The 12,701-nt window shown below is 34.3% G+C and overlaps 1 protein-coding gene across 16 annotated transcripts in view; it reads left to right on the top strand.

The window, feature by feature from the left end:
- NBEA (neurobeachin) overlaps positions 1-12,701 on the top strand; it is a 460,919-nt gene that overhangs the window by 115,220 nt on the left and 332,998 nt on the right. For all 16 annotated transcript variants that reach the window (XM_015851986.2, XM_015851985.2, XM_032442135.1 and 13 more), the window contains exons 11-13: positions 4,614-4,722; positions 7,050-7,202; positions 7,805-7,973. In XM_015851986.2, the coding sequence (XP_015707472.1) occupies positions 4,614-4,722; positions 7,050-7,202; positions 7,805-7,973 (431 nt within the window). The remainder of the gene's footprint in view (positions 1-4,613; positions 4,723-7,049; positions 7,203-7,804; positions 7,974-12,701) is intronic.

The following is a 12,701-nucleotide window of genomic DNA, read 5'->3' as shown; positions in this document are numbered from 1 at the left end:
CAATAATCGTAACATGAAAAAAAAAAAAGGTGTTTAAAATCTTCAGGTTAAATTTATTTTCAGTTATTTTATTGTTATTTCAGTTTCCAAAATGATTACTTAAATGGATCATCCTTAGGAACATGTTAAAAGTTCTGGGTACAATCCTCTAAATTGGGCATGTAAACTAAATCCTTAGAATGCAATGCTGAGGAGAAACAATCCATTGCGATTATGAATTTATTTGAACAAGTATATATACTAAACATGTTTGCATGAAGTCAGTCTGAACATGTAGAGAAGAAAATTTGAAGACACTGAGGAAAGCATATCCGAAAATTATTTACTGCTCAGTCTGTTCAGGCAGATTGAATGCCTTCCAGCATAAAGTATAGATAACATGACATATAAAAATAATTGTTTCATGTAACAGCTGTTATTTACTGTAGATTCCTGCCTTTCTTCCTCCCCCAAAATAGAAATTTCACTTGAAACAAATATATGCAAGATTTCAGGGGATTAAAAGAGACTAAGCATGTAATCTGTTTCATGCCTCTCTTTGATCATTTTCTTCAGGTAGTAATGGCTTCAGCGTTCTATGAGAATTTTAAAACCCTCCCCTTTTTATTTTAAAGTCCTTGTATTAGTTAAAATTTGTAAGGTGTATTTAATTATTTCATTTCATGCATAATGATGTGGACCAAATGCTAGCTATATTTTATTACAGAGCTAATTTTTATCAACGCTGTTGTGCCATACAGTGTTCACCTCAAACATTATTGTGCCTCTGTGTGAATGTCAGGCTGTTCTCCTTAAGTACTTTTTCTGGTACTTGAAGTTATGTGCTTGAGGGTGTAATGATGCGTTCACATGTGCTATCCCAAGATTTGAATTAATACATACTGCAGTGAATTATGTTTATGGTGGCAGTCTTGGCTAATGTGAAAGGATGAAGAGTGTAGCTAGAGTTACTTCTGGCAGTACTGAGATAAATCTTTGCAAAGTTGGCTTGGGTTATTTTTGGATATCTGATTTCAAAGGTGTTCAAAGTTGTTTTGTAATTAGAAAAAGCCATAGTGCGTTCACAAAGGTATTGGCTGAATTATTAAATTTCCCTGAAAGTAGTGATACTGACATCACATTGCAGTGATAGTTATGGTAGTTCTGTACAGAGCTAATGGATCAAATGCATATAAAAATCGCTAAAATCTTCAAGATGGCATTTGGGATCTGAATTAAAAAACTTTGTTGATTGAGTCCTGCTTGCATTGAACCAACTTGTGTATTTGTCTGTAGCATGGTTAAATATTAATTGGGTTAATCAGGCCACTGATTATTTCAGAGTTGGCTGATATGTTTTATGCATAATTAAAAAGAAGCAAGTACAGAAAATCTGTATTTAGGGTGTCCTCGTTCCTTAGAATTTATGTTTGGAGTCCTATCAGAATTTCTAAATATTGTGAAAAAATTGTGCTAATATGAGATGCAAATAACTCCAGTCCATGAGTTTACATTTAAGTTCATAGAGTAAACAAATAAATTGCAAAGCAATGGAACAGGCTTTTGGAACATCACTCATGGAAGTAAGAGTAAAACTCACTAGATATAAGTCTAGTGGCACGCTCGTGGTATAAAAATCTTTTAAATATATTTTAATACTGGGCTTTTACTTTTCAATATAATATGAGCAGTGTTCACTATTGTAGTTTAGGTCCTAGTCCCACAACTCTATTCTTTTTCTTAACTTCATGCATAAAGAATAGTTCTAAGTCATAGAGTTACTCATGAAATAATAAATAAGTATCACCAGTATGGTGTTTTCTTTGTTCTATTCTAGAATTCTATTCTAGAATTTTTCTAAATAGAAATATTCCAGACTTTACATGAGCTTCTCATGGATTACCATGTTTGAAAAAATGATGGGTGTCTCATTTTAGATAACAAATTCAATAGAAACTTTCTATCATGTTAAGGGAAAAATGATGCATATAATCTGTTTTGAAATTGATGTGGCAGTTTGACAGGCTGTTTTGATAAAAGCTTTTGAATTCTGTAAGTGGATATTATCTGTGTTCTTTTACTGCTGACACTTTGTGGAGAATTCTCTTTGTGATTTTCAGACTGATTATTGTGACCATCCAGCAATGAAGCAAGACAAGGCACTGTTTCATGTTCACAGCATCTCCTTTGCCTACACTTCACTACTTGCGTGCCAACCTTGCTCACCATATGGTGTCTTCTGTTCCTTGGCATGTTAACTTGTTTTTGGTACTCACATCAGCATTCAGTGTCAAAGATTGTATTTGGATGGCATGGGAACCTTTAGCTACCTAGATAACCTGTGTAAAATGGAAATTTATAAAACGTGGTTTGGACGTTCCCTTTATTTCACGGTTGGAAATGCTGCAGTTTTCACCCCTGTCTTGTCCACCACCTGCATGAAAACCTTTGTGGTTACAGATACTTGTCTGCACAGTTAGTAACTAATACAAATATTTTATTCTTAGAAAAAGAAGCATGACATTTTTTTTCTTTTTTAAGTCAGTTCAGTTCATTTATGTCACCCACTTTTTTTAACTATGAGCAAAATAATGTAAAAGATTATATTTTTGTCACAAAAAACTTTCTTTCCCCTTTTCCTCTGGGTTTTCTGTAGCAGATAGGCATATTTTTGTTTCCTTCTTACCATGCAAGAGCCAATTCTCCCATGCTGTATTCATCTACCGTGTAATTCCTCTGTTGTTTTTCGTAACATAGTTTTACCTTCTTGCTGTCCCGTTACATCTTGAACATCTCTTCATCTTTTAAATTGTAATCTCTTCCGAGAACTATTTTGTTTCTCAACTCTCCTCTCCTATTGCTTTCTGAACACCTCACAGATACTGAGAACTTCTGGGACAGGCTGCTGGGCGATTTCCTTAGTGCTTCTTGAGTTTCTGTGTGCATTCCTGAATGGTCAGACCTAGAGTTTATTTTCATGCTTGATCTGCTGAAAGCATGATAGAAGCTCTCCACCCTGGTGGTGTTACACTAGTTTGTGGTGGGTGTTGGTACTTGCAGAGCCATTTGGTGCTTCATTTCCGTGGTATACTAGTGACAATAGGGATTCAAAGTATGACATGATGATGCATATCTGCATGTGTTATTGTTTAACGTAATTAATCTGAATGGTCAAATAGCTGACACAGCCCTTGCAGGCATCAAGAGAAGGGAAATTATCATCTCCTGCCTATTCCAGCTGCAAAACCTTTCAGTAGAACTGCAAGTTGAAGGATCAGTTATTTAAAGCTTGGAATAGTATTGGTCCTGCCAAATTCTTCTGGAGAAGCTGGCAGTCTGTGGCTTAAACAGATACAGTCTTCGCTGGGTGAAGAGCTGTCTGGATGGTTGGGTCTGGGAGTGGTGGTAAATGGAGTCACATCCAGCTGCCAACCAATCATGTGTGGTGTTCCCAGGAGTCGATACTAAGGCCTGTCCTGGTCGAGGTCTTTATTGACCTGGATGAGGGCACTGTGTGCACACTCAGTAAATTTGCAGATGATGCCAAGCTGGGAGGAAGTGTTGGTTTGCCTGAGGGTAGGAAGGACCTACAGAGTGATCTGGACAGGCTGGATCAGTGGGCTGAGGCCAATGAGATGAAGTTCAATAAGACCAAGTGCTGGGTCCTGCACTTTGGCCACAAGCCCAGGCAGTACTACAGAAATGGAGCTGGGGATATTTATTGATTGATGCTGGGCTGAACATGAACCAACACTGTGCCCAGGTGGCCAGGAAAGCCAACGGCATCCTGGCTTGTATCAGAAATAGTGCTGCCAGCAGGAGCAGGGAAGTGATCATGCCTCTGTACAATGCAGTGATGAGGCCAGCCTCAAGTACTGTGTTCAGTTTTGGGCTCCTCACTACAAGAGTGACATTTGAGGCCCTGGAGTATGTCCAGAGAAGCTGGTGAGGGGTCTGGAGCACAAGTCTTATGAGGACCATCTGAGGGAGCTCTGATTGTTGTGTCTGGAGAAGAGGAGGCTCAGGAGAAACCTTTTCACTCCTTACAACTGCCTGAGTAGAGGTTGTGGTGAGGTGGGTGTCAGCCTCCTCCCTAGGTAACTAGCAATAGGACAAGAGAGAATGGCCTCCAGTTATGACAAGGTAGACTTAGGCTGGACGTTAGGAAATTCTTCTCTGAGAGAGCTGTCAGGCAGTCTGCCCAGGGAGGTGATGGAGCCACTGTCCATGGAGGTGTTCAAGAAACATTTAGATGTTGTACTGAGCGATGTGGTTTACTGGGAAATATTGGTGATGGGTGTGGATGGTGGGATGAGATGATCATATAAGTCTCTTGCAACCTTGGTGATTCTGTGATTCAATGGTCAAATAAAGAGAGCTGGAAAAATGATTTTTCCACTTCTATCTACTTGGATATAAACTCAGTGGTAGGAGCAGGATTTCTTCTATTGTAATACGTCAACAGCCAATGGAGAAATTTATCAACAGGAAATGTAACATTTGAATTCTTTTGAGGGCTATTTCATCACCTTAAGTCTATTTCTGTTAATTTCATATATATTTAATATTGGGAGTGTAACAAACTGATTTTTTTTGTATTTGTGACATGAAAATTGCTTGTTCTTTACATGCAGTGCTACCCTATTGGCATTCTTGGTTGAGCTTCTTAAGAGTTCAGTAGCAATGCAAGAACAGATGCTCGGTGGAAAAGGCTTTCTAGTCATTGGCTACCTCCTTGAAAAGGTATGGGCATTCTTTGGTTTTGTTCTTAGTTTTTCTCCTGCCTTTTTGATAATTTCAGTCACTTGGTTGAAAGGACTAGCGTATCTGTGGTATAAAATATATTTTTTATTACAATACTTCTAAGTTGTCTACAAGAGTCTTTTCATCTTTGTCTTCCTATATCCCAGTATTCAAATAAATGATACTCTGGACTTGATTCTATTTGTCTAATTAATGCTTTTTCTTTATATCTCTTTGTGAATCACTTCAAATGTATTTTCCTTTGTGTTTTTCCACTCATTGTCCCTCAACACATCCTTTTGGAAAGTTACATTGTTCCTTGTTTAATACATGCATATCACAGACATGCTGTAATTTAGGCTTACATTTCTTTTGGCATTTGTGTGTTAATAATAATTAAATTAATCCTCTGTGGCTTAGTTCTGAAATTGATAAAATAGTTGATTTGGCTTTTGAAGAAGGGAAGCTGTAAAATAATTTTTGGTTATGGAAGAAACACTTGAGAGGGGCATTTTTTTTGCTTGTTTGTTTTCAGACATGAGGAGCAGTTAGCAAAAAGCTGAGGTTTGTTTCAGATGCTTGATGACCATTATGTACTTCCTGGCCAAAACAGTGTTCTGTTATTATAATTAAGTACAGCTGACAAGAATTTAAAATTGCTAAGGCAGTAATATTTACAGTTGAATCTTATGGCTATGATGTTCTTGAATGACTCCAACAGTATTTTGGGCTAATGTGATCAATATAGTAACAAGAAGGAGTCACTATTAGGGTTTTGTTTTGTCTGATGATTGAATTATTATAATCTTGCATTTTAAAAAGCATACTATATTTTGAAGACCAGTCATTAATAATTTCTCTCATTATGCTCCTTATTTTATTGTCACCTAAGAAAACATATCATCCTTACACTAGAAAGAACTTCTCATCATTAAAGTTCCATATGAAAGGTTATTCTCTTTACTTAAACTGTTTCTATACTAAATAAGTATTAAAATATTATCTTGAAAATAACACTGGTTTACGAGTACAATTATAATCAATTTAGGATGTCATACATGAAATTTAAAAATAAAAAGATTGAGTCCTTATAGTGTTCAAATAGACACGTGCTGATATTTTAAATTTTGGAGAGCTATAATCCAGGCTGTTGCTCTATTTCAATATATATATAATATACATCAGCAGACAAATGTCATGTGAATATTTTAAGGATTTTGTTTGATTTCTGTTACACTTCAGGCCAATTTCTTCTAATTTTTTATGTTGTTGTCGTCGTTGTTTTTAATGCTATAATTTCCTTAGTTGAAGTTTTTCAAAATGATGTATTTTCTCATTATGTGCTTATTTTCAATTGTCACACATAGCAACAAAATGTCCTTTTATTTCCTAGTTGTGCTCCATTTTGTTGTTTGTGAATTGTCTGTTGTTCATTTGTATATGATGAAATACTTCATAAAGAAGGACACACAGCTATATTTTTTTCTTTAATGAACATCAAAATAACCTTTTGGTTCTTATTAGTTTCAGGCTGTTTATTGTGATTTGTGGTGTACAAACTGAGGGAAACTCAGTATCCAAGCTGAACTATTATTATTGACAAATGGACTTCTAATCTAAAAATAACAAATCTGCGTGTTCTCAGACTGTATTTATGGTATTAAAAGTAAATGGAACATTTTGTAAGGAAAGCAAATAGAAGGATTTGGGGCATTTTTTTCTTAGTGGTTCCTTTTGTTTGCTTGGTACATAAAGAAATTTGTGAAAGTCTCTCTTGTATGTCTGCAAAGGAACAGATCTCAACAACGATTTCATGGCATAGCTACAAAGCTGAATGACTCTCCTGTCTGCAGTTTGAGGAAGCTTTGTACCCAAATACTTAAGTTGAACAATAACAAGTCTGCTAGTATCATATTTTCACGTTGATAAACTCAATTTCAATAAGACTCAAAAACTAACTGAAAAAGAGCTAAGGTATTCAGACACAGTTCTCAAGGCGTTCTTTCGTGGGATGAAGAATAGTGACTGAATTTTGGTAAAACAAGAAAAAAAAAAAAGAAAATAGAACAAGGATTTATTCAGAGTTATTGACTGATGTTTTGTAAAATGTAGTCCTTAGAAAGACTGTAAGTTTTATTGAAAATCTTAAGTTGTTGCTGTTTGCTTCCTTTCTAATCCAATGAAATAAAAACATATTGAGGTTGCATGTATTTTGTGAAGATGAGCCTGCTGAAAATATCCTTTGATTTTTTTTTCTGTAAGTATATTGACAAAGAATTTATATGCGGGGTTTTGTTTTTAATTCCTCTTTTTATTTTTTTTCCCAGTCATCTAGAGTTCATATAACCAGAGCAGTTCTGGAACAATTTTTATCATTTGCAAAATATTTGGATGGATTGTCTCATGGAGCACCTCTGCTGAAGCAATTATGTGATCACATCCTTTTTAATCCCGCTATCTGGATACATACCCCCGCAAAGGTAGTTGTACATTTGAAGTATGTTATGACTCTTCGTACACTGAAGTGAAATAGTTATGTTATTTTCTGCTATGGTACATATATATATATGCACACACATATATATACATATAGTGTGTGTGTGTGTGTATGTATATCTTTTTGACTTGAAAACACTGTAATAGCAAATGTATTTTTGATCATGAAGTTTATCCCTTGCTTAACTATATTCTCCAGTGCCTTTTATGCATTTGCAAAAGCAGTTAAATTCTTTCTTAAGGCTCTGGCTACTTGTATAAAAAATAAAATCAAATTCAGTGGTTGCATGGTTTTCTTACACATTAAGCATCCAAAAGAAAAGGTAAAGAAAAAAGAAATGAAAAAGCAACTCAATTATCAGTATGTAAATAATGGAATCATATATAATTTTTCTTGGAAGGAGTCTCTGGAGATCATTCCAGGTGACAGACATGCCAGTTTCTGCCCTTATTTTTAATAAGTCATATATATAAGTAATTTGTAATATTTTTTGTATTGTTGTCAATCATATCCGAAGTAATTCCCAGTGAAAATTCCAAGTCTTTTAATAACATAACTTACATTGATAACTGTTTCTTTCCTCAGGTGCAACTGTCTTTGTATACCTACTTGTCTGCTGAATTCATTGGAACTGCTACAATCTATAACACTATACGTAGAGTAGGAACAGTGCTGCAGTTAATGCACACACTGAAATACTACTACTGGGTGGTTAATCCTGCAGATAGTAGTGGCATTACTCCTAAAGGGTTAGGTAAGTACAAAGCATGAGAAATAAATTATGTGCATTTCCTCCATAGGAGATCTTTAATGTAAATTTGTCTAAGACCTACATACAATGTAAGCTGGCTGAAAACCAGTTATCAACAACTTTGATAAGTGGGTTGCTGACACTCTTTCCTATGCTTATAGGTATTCCCAACAGAATTTTACTGTGGTATTCACAGTTATGTGAAAGTACATCAGAAAGCAAAGAAAAAATAACTGTTCTTAAGAAAAAATATTTACTTTATCTCATAACAACTTTTTTTTTGTTATTTAAATATGATATTGTTTTTTTTTGGTATTGGTAACTGGTCTTTGGAAACAGAGTGGAAGTTCTCTCTTTTGAGATCTCTAAAGCTGTATTTTCCGTTCAGTAGTATTTTTTTTCTTCCCTAATAAAACAGATTGATTTAACTTTGTTTATTGCCATGTGCTTGATCTAACTCAGGAAGTATTAAAAGATATCAGCAATAAAATATGGTAATACATGCAGGCTAAATGCTGCATGTAACAGATGCATATTAACCAAAGCATCAAATCATTCTAATCCTATGCTCTCCAACCATAATGTCATTACATTTAGCACACTACGTGTGGAAAGAAGGGAGGATTTGGCAGAAAACTAATTGATGTGAGAACCTTATTAATTATCTTTTTCTTTAACCATTACTGTCATGTTGTGGAATTGAACAATTGGGAGATACTGTAGTGCTGTTGTGCATCCAAATACTTAAGAATCTAAATATGTGTAAGCTATCGTCTAATGATCTGATTATGTCAGCTACATTCGTAGCTGTATGAAAAATTGGGGTGGGAGGAGAAGTTAAATAAAAATGTAAGAAACAATGCTTATCCTAGATTAAGCATCCTTATCAGCACTGAAGCTGTTACTTCTGAGTCTCACAGGAACAGCTGCTTGTGAATATAGTTAGTCTAAGATACGAATTGTTCATTTTTATTTATTCACCAAAAAAATAGGAACTGGTACTTCATTTATAGTTATCTCATAATAGAATGTGAGACTAACTGTATTCTTCATACAGTTACTAAAAATTGCTTAAAAAATACCTAAAAAGAGCAGGCTGTAATCAGCAGGGCTAGAGAGTTATTTGAGTTGAAGGGCATTTGCTTTCTAGATTCCATTGGCTGACTAGATCTCCTTTGACTTCAGTGAAGGTTAGAAGCTGGTCTTGTGTAAGTATGTTGTAGATGTCTGAAATTAAAATGAGATGAATCCTACCACAGTGCTGATGCTGTCCTGCCTCAACCTTTGGATGACCTATTCATCTGAGGGTTTCCCTGCAGTACTGCCTGGGTACAGTTTTATCACCAGTCAAGTTAACCATCTCTTAACTCAGAAAGGAAATATTATGTTACTGAGTTTATAGCAACTATACTGCAATCACAATTGCACTTTTTAATGACCATCTACTAAGAGGTGAATTTTCCAGATGTCAGCCATATCTACTTATAAACAGTGAACTGGAAGATGATTCAACTACTTTGAGATTGCAAATTTGATAATATTATCTTCTCACTATCACTCTCATTCTTTTTTGTCTTTTAATTGAAGGGTTCCTATAGTTCTTTGTCATTATGCTAATAGCTAACAACAACTCATGAATGTATTGCATATTCTGGACCTCCCTCTGGCTGGGCTTGCTCTTTTTGGAAACTATGCAACATTTCTGCAGAAGATTTGTGTTGCTTTTGTCTTGCCTAGATCTGCCTTTCTGCAGTTAGCTGTATTTTATTTTATTTTATTTTATTTTATTTATTTGTTTGTTTGTTTGTTTGTTTATTGAGTATTTGTAACTGCAATGCCAACTGTGTAGCCAGGAAATATATATAAATATTATTTATATATATAATTATTTATATATTATATATTATATATTATATATTATATATTATATATTATATATTATATTATATTATATTGTTTATATAATAATAATTATTAATATATATATAAATATTTATATATAAATATATAAATAAAGAATATATATATATATATATATATTCTTTAAAATCTGAACAGAAGATATGGAATACAAAGGGCACAAAATTAGGGAGGAGAAATGAATCAGTTAACCCAAAGTTAGCATACAAATGGATGTTTTACTTCCCTATGTTTATGTCTGTTTATTATCTATTTTAAGGGAATAGTACACTCATTTATGTCAATTTGAGACTAGAGATATCTTCTGTTTCTCTAAGGATATAACCAAATAGCTCCCTGAAAGGTAATCAGTACAACAAAAATCATAATTACTAAGGCCTGCATTGTGCAGTTAGGAAAGTATTCAATAAATGGTGAGGCAATGTACATTTTCAACATATGTATTTTTAGCCATTACATCTACATTTCCACTTTTTTTTTTTTTTTTTGAGTTAGACTTTCAGAAAATATTGCCTTTTTTTTTTCTTTCTTCAAATTACATCTTTCTTCTTCCTTCCTTATCCTCTTCTCTGTTGTTTAAACTTCAGAAAGTCTTATGTGTTTCATACAACTACAAGAAAATGTTTTGACATATTTCTCATCTAAAAATGGGCATAATTGTATTGAGTTGAAGCACCTTGGCTTATCAGGAAAGATGATCAGTGGGGTGGTACTGTATCAGCAAATCCAACATAGCTACAGAGTTTTGTCCACCTGAATCAGCAGTAGGAATTCTTGCTATTATGTTACAGGTAGCAGGTGGTTTGATAATTTGCAAGCAAATGACTTTGGAAGTATAATTGCCAATGCGATGGGTTGCTGAATTTAATTTCTTATTAACTTAATTTCATATTAGTTATCTTATCCAATTCATATTAATTATTTTCATCAATTGATAAAATTATTGAAAACTTCTCAAATGTTTAATTGCCTGGATATTACATTAGTTTTCTTCATGAGACATTCTCCTTTCTTTTTACATTAGCTGCAATCTGAGAACATGATTTGCAGCTCTGGTGGAATCGAGGTGATAATCTTAGAATACTATAAATAGAAGAATCTGTAGATAACTTTACCTAATGCTTTTCCTTTACACACCAAAATAGAGCCTATGGGGGTATTTATGACTTCCAAAAACCTTTGCATGGTATTCTCTGAAAACACTAGTGGGGTGAAAGTGTTACAGTAGTGAGTAAACAAAAAAGAAGTCTGATGTAGCTCATGTGCTTCCTGCTATAAATAAATACATAAATAGTCTAAAAGCAAGAAATGATTTAATGAATCATCGTGATGTGGAATAAGGGAGCTCTTTCGTTTTTGATACGTAAGAAATTACTATTTGTATAAGGACTTACTGCTCCTGTACCAGCTCCTATCATGATAGGACTATTTGGTTGTTAATGATAATATAGTTTAGTTGGGCTTTATTTCAGTGTTTTACTGAACATCTCTGCTTATCTTATCAGTAACAGTGGTGGTGACAGTTGTCTGTAAGCAGTGATGAGCAAAAAAAAAAAATAATAGACAGTACATAAAACTAATTTGGAGTTTCTGACTTGAAAAACAAGAGTTGCTTTTCTCTCTTTACTTCCTTCATAAATATGTGTGTGTAATATATACACTTCTAAGTTATATAAATTATACAGTTTTATCAATAATGCATTTATAACAATCCTTTTTTAACTGGTAATGAGATCAAAAAGACTGATGAAGTAACAAATAGCAGTGGCAAATTTGTTTTAAGTACCATTAAAAAATCCCAGATTTCTTGTGTTCAATCAGTGTATTAGGTGAACGTTGCATTACTCTTTCTGCAGACCTTTCTTCTAGTATTTGTAGCTACGTAGCCTCCAGTTTCTCTAGCCTGCTCTTTTTTTCTTCCATTCCTCTTTTAATTTTCAAAGTATAAGTATTTTGAGTAGAGGATGTGATTTTTCCTAACTCTAAGGCAATGAAGATTCAAGGTGCAAGTAAAGTACACAGAATAAATAGCAGTGGAGAACTGAAGGCAATACTCTGCTGGTTGGCATGTAACCTGCAAGCAGAAATGCCATTTGTTTTCCTTGTGTGTTGACGAACTGAAAAGGGTTCTCCCATATCTCCAGAGAAACTGTGGGTATTTGAATAAGAAGTATGAAACAAATACCTTTAGAGAGGTACCCAGTTCATTTGGGATATCTTCTTTTTAATCTTTCCTTGAAATTTCTGGTATAGAAATGCTTTTCAGAGCTCTCCATTGCCTTAGTGTTCCACTTCCTGTTTCCAGAATTACAGTCTTTCAGGAGAGACAAAACGACTTGTTTTTTAGGCCTGGTTTTCAGATATTATCTGATATGAATCCCAGTAAGGTGTGGCATGGAAGAGGCAACGTGAGGACACAGATTTCTGTGATACAGTTAGAGGAGTCAATTCTGCATTTCATTTAGGGGAAAAAATAACTGCAGGCTAGAAACTAACCAGAAAAATGTGGAATTTTAAATATATTGCATTTGGCATAATGTACAATTGTTTTAATGATAAGTAATAGGTATTTTGTAGTTCCATTAGACAGTATTCATAGAAAACAGTTTCTGCTTGCAGGTAATGGCTATGACTATTATTTCATTAATTTCTGCTCTGTTGGACTTCATTTTGATGGCATTTATCATACTGGCTTAGTTGTTCTGAGTTACCGTCATCAGAAATCAGAAATAGAATTCACCTTTATATTCAGACTCTTGTAATTTTACAGTTCAGATTTGGGCTAGGAGTGTCTAAACTTCTATTGTAGTC

This window comes from Coturnix japonica, chromosome 1 (assembly GCF_001577835.2).
Source record: "Coturnix japonica isolate 7356 chromosome 1, Coturnix japonica 2.1, whole genome shotgun sequence".
Lineage (NCBI taxonomy): Eukaryota > Metazoa > Chordata > Aves > Galliformes > Phasianidae > Coturnix > Coturnix japonica.
This window is presented reverse-complemented; position numbering and strand designations above follow the sequence as displayed.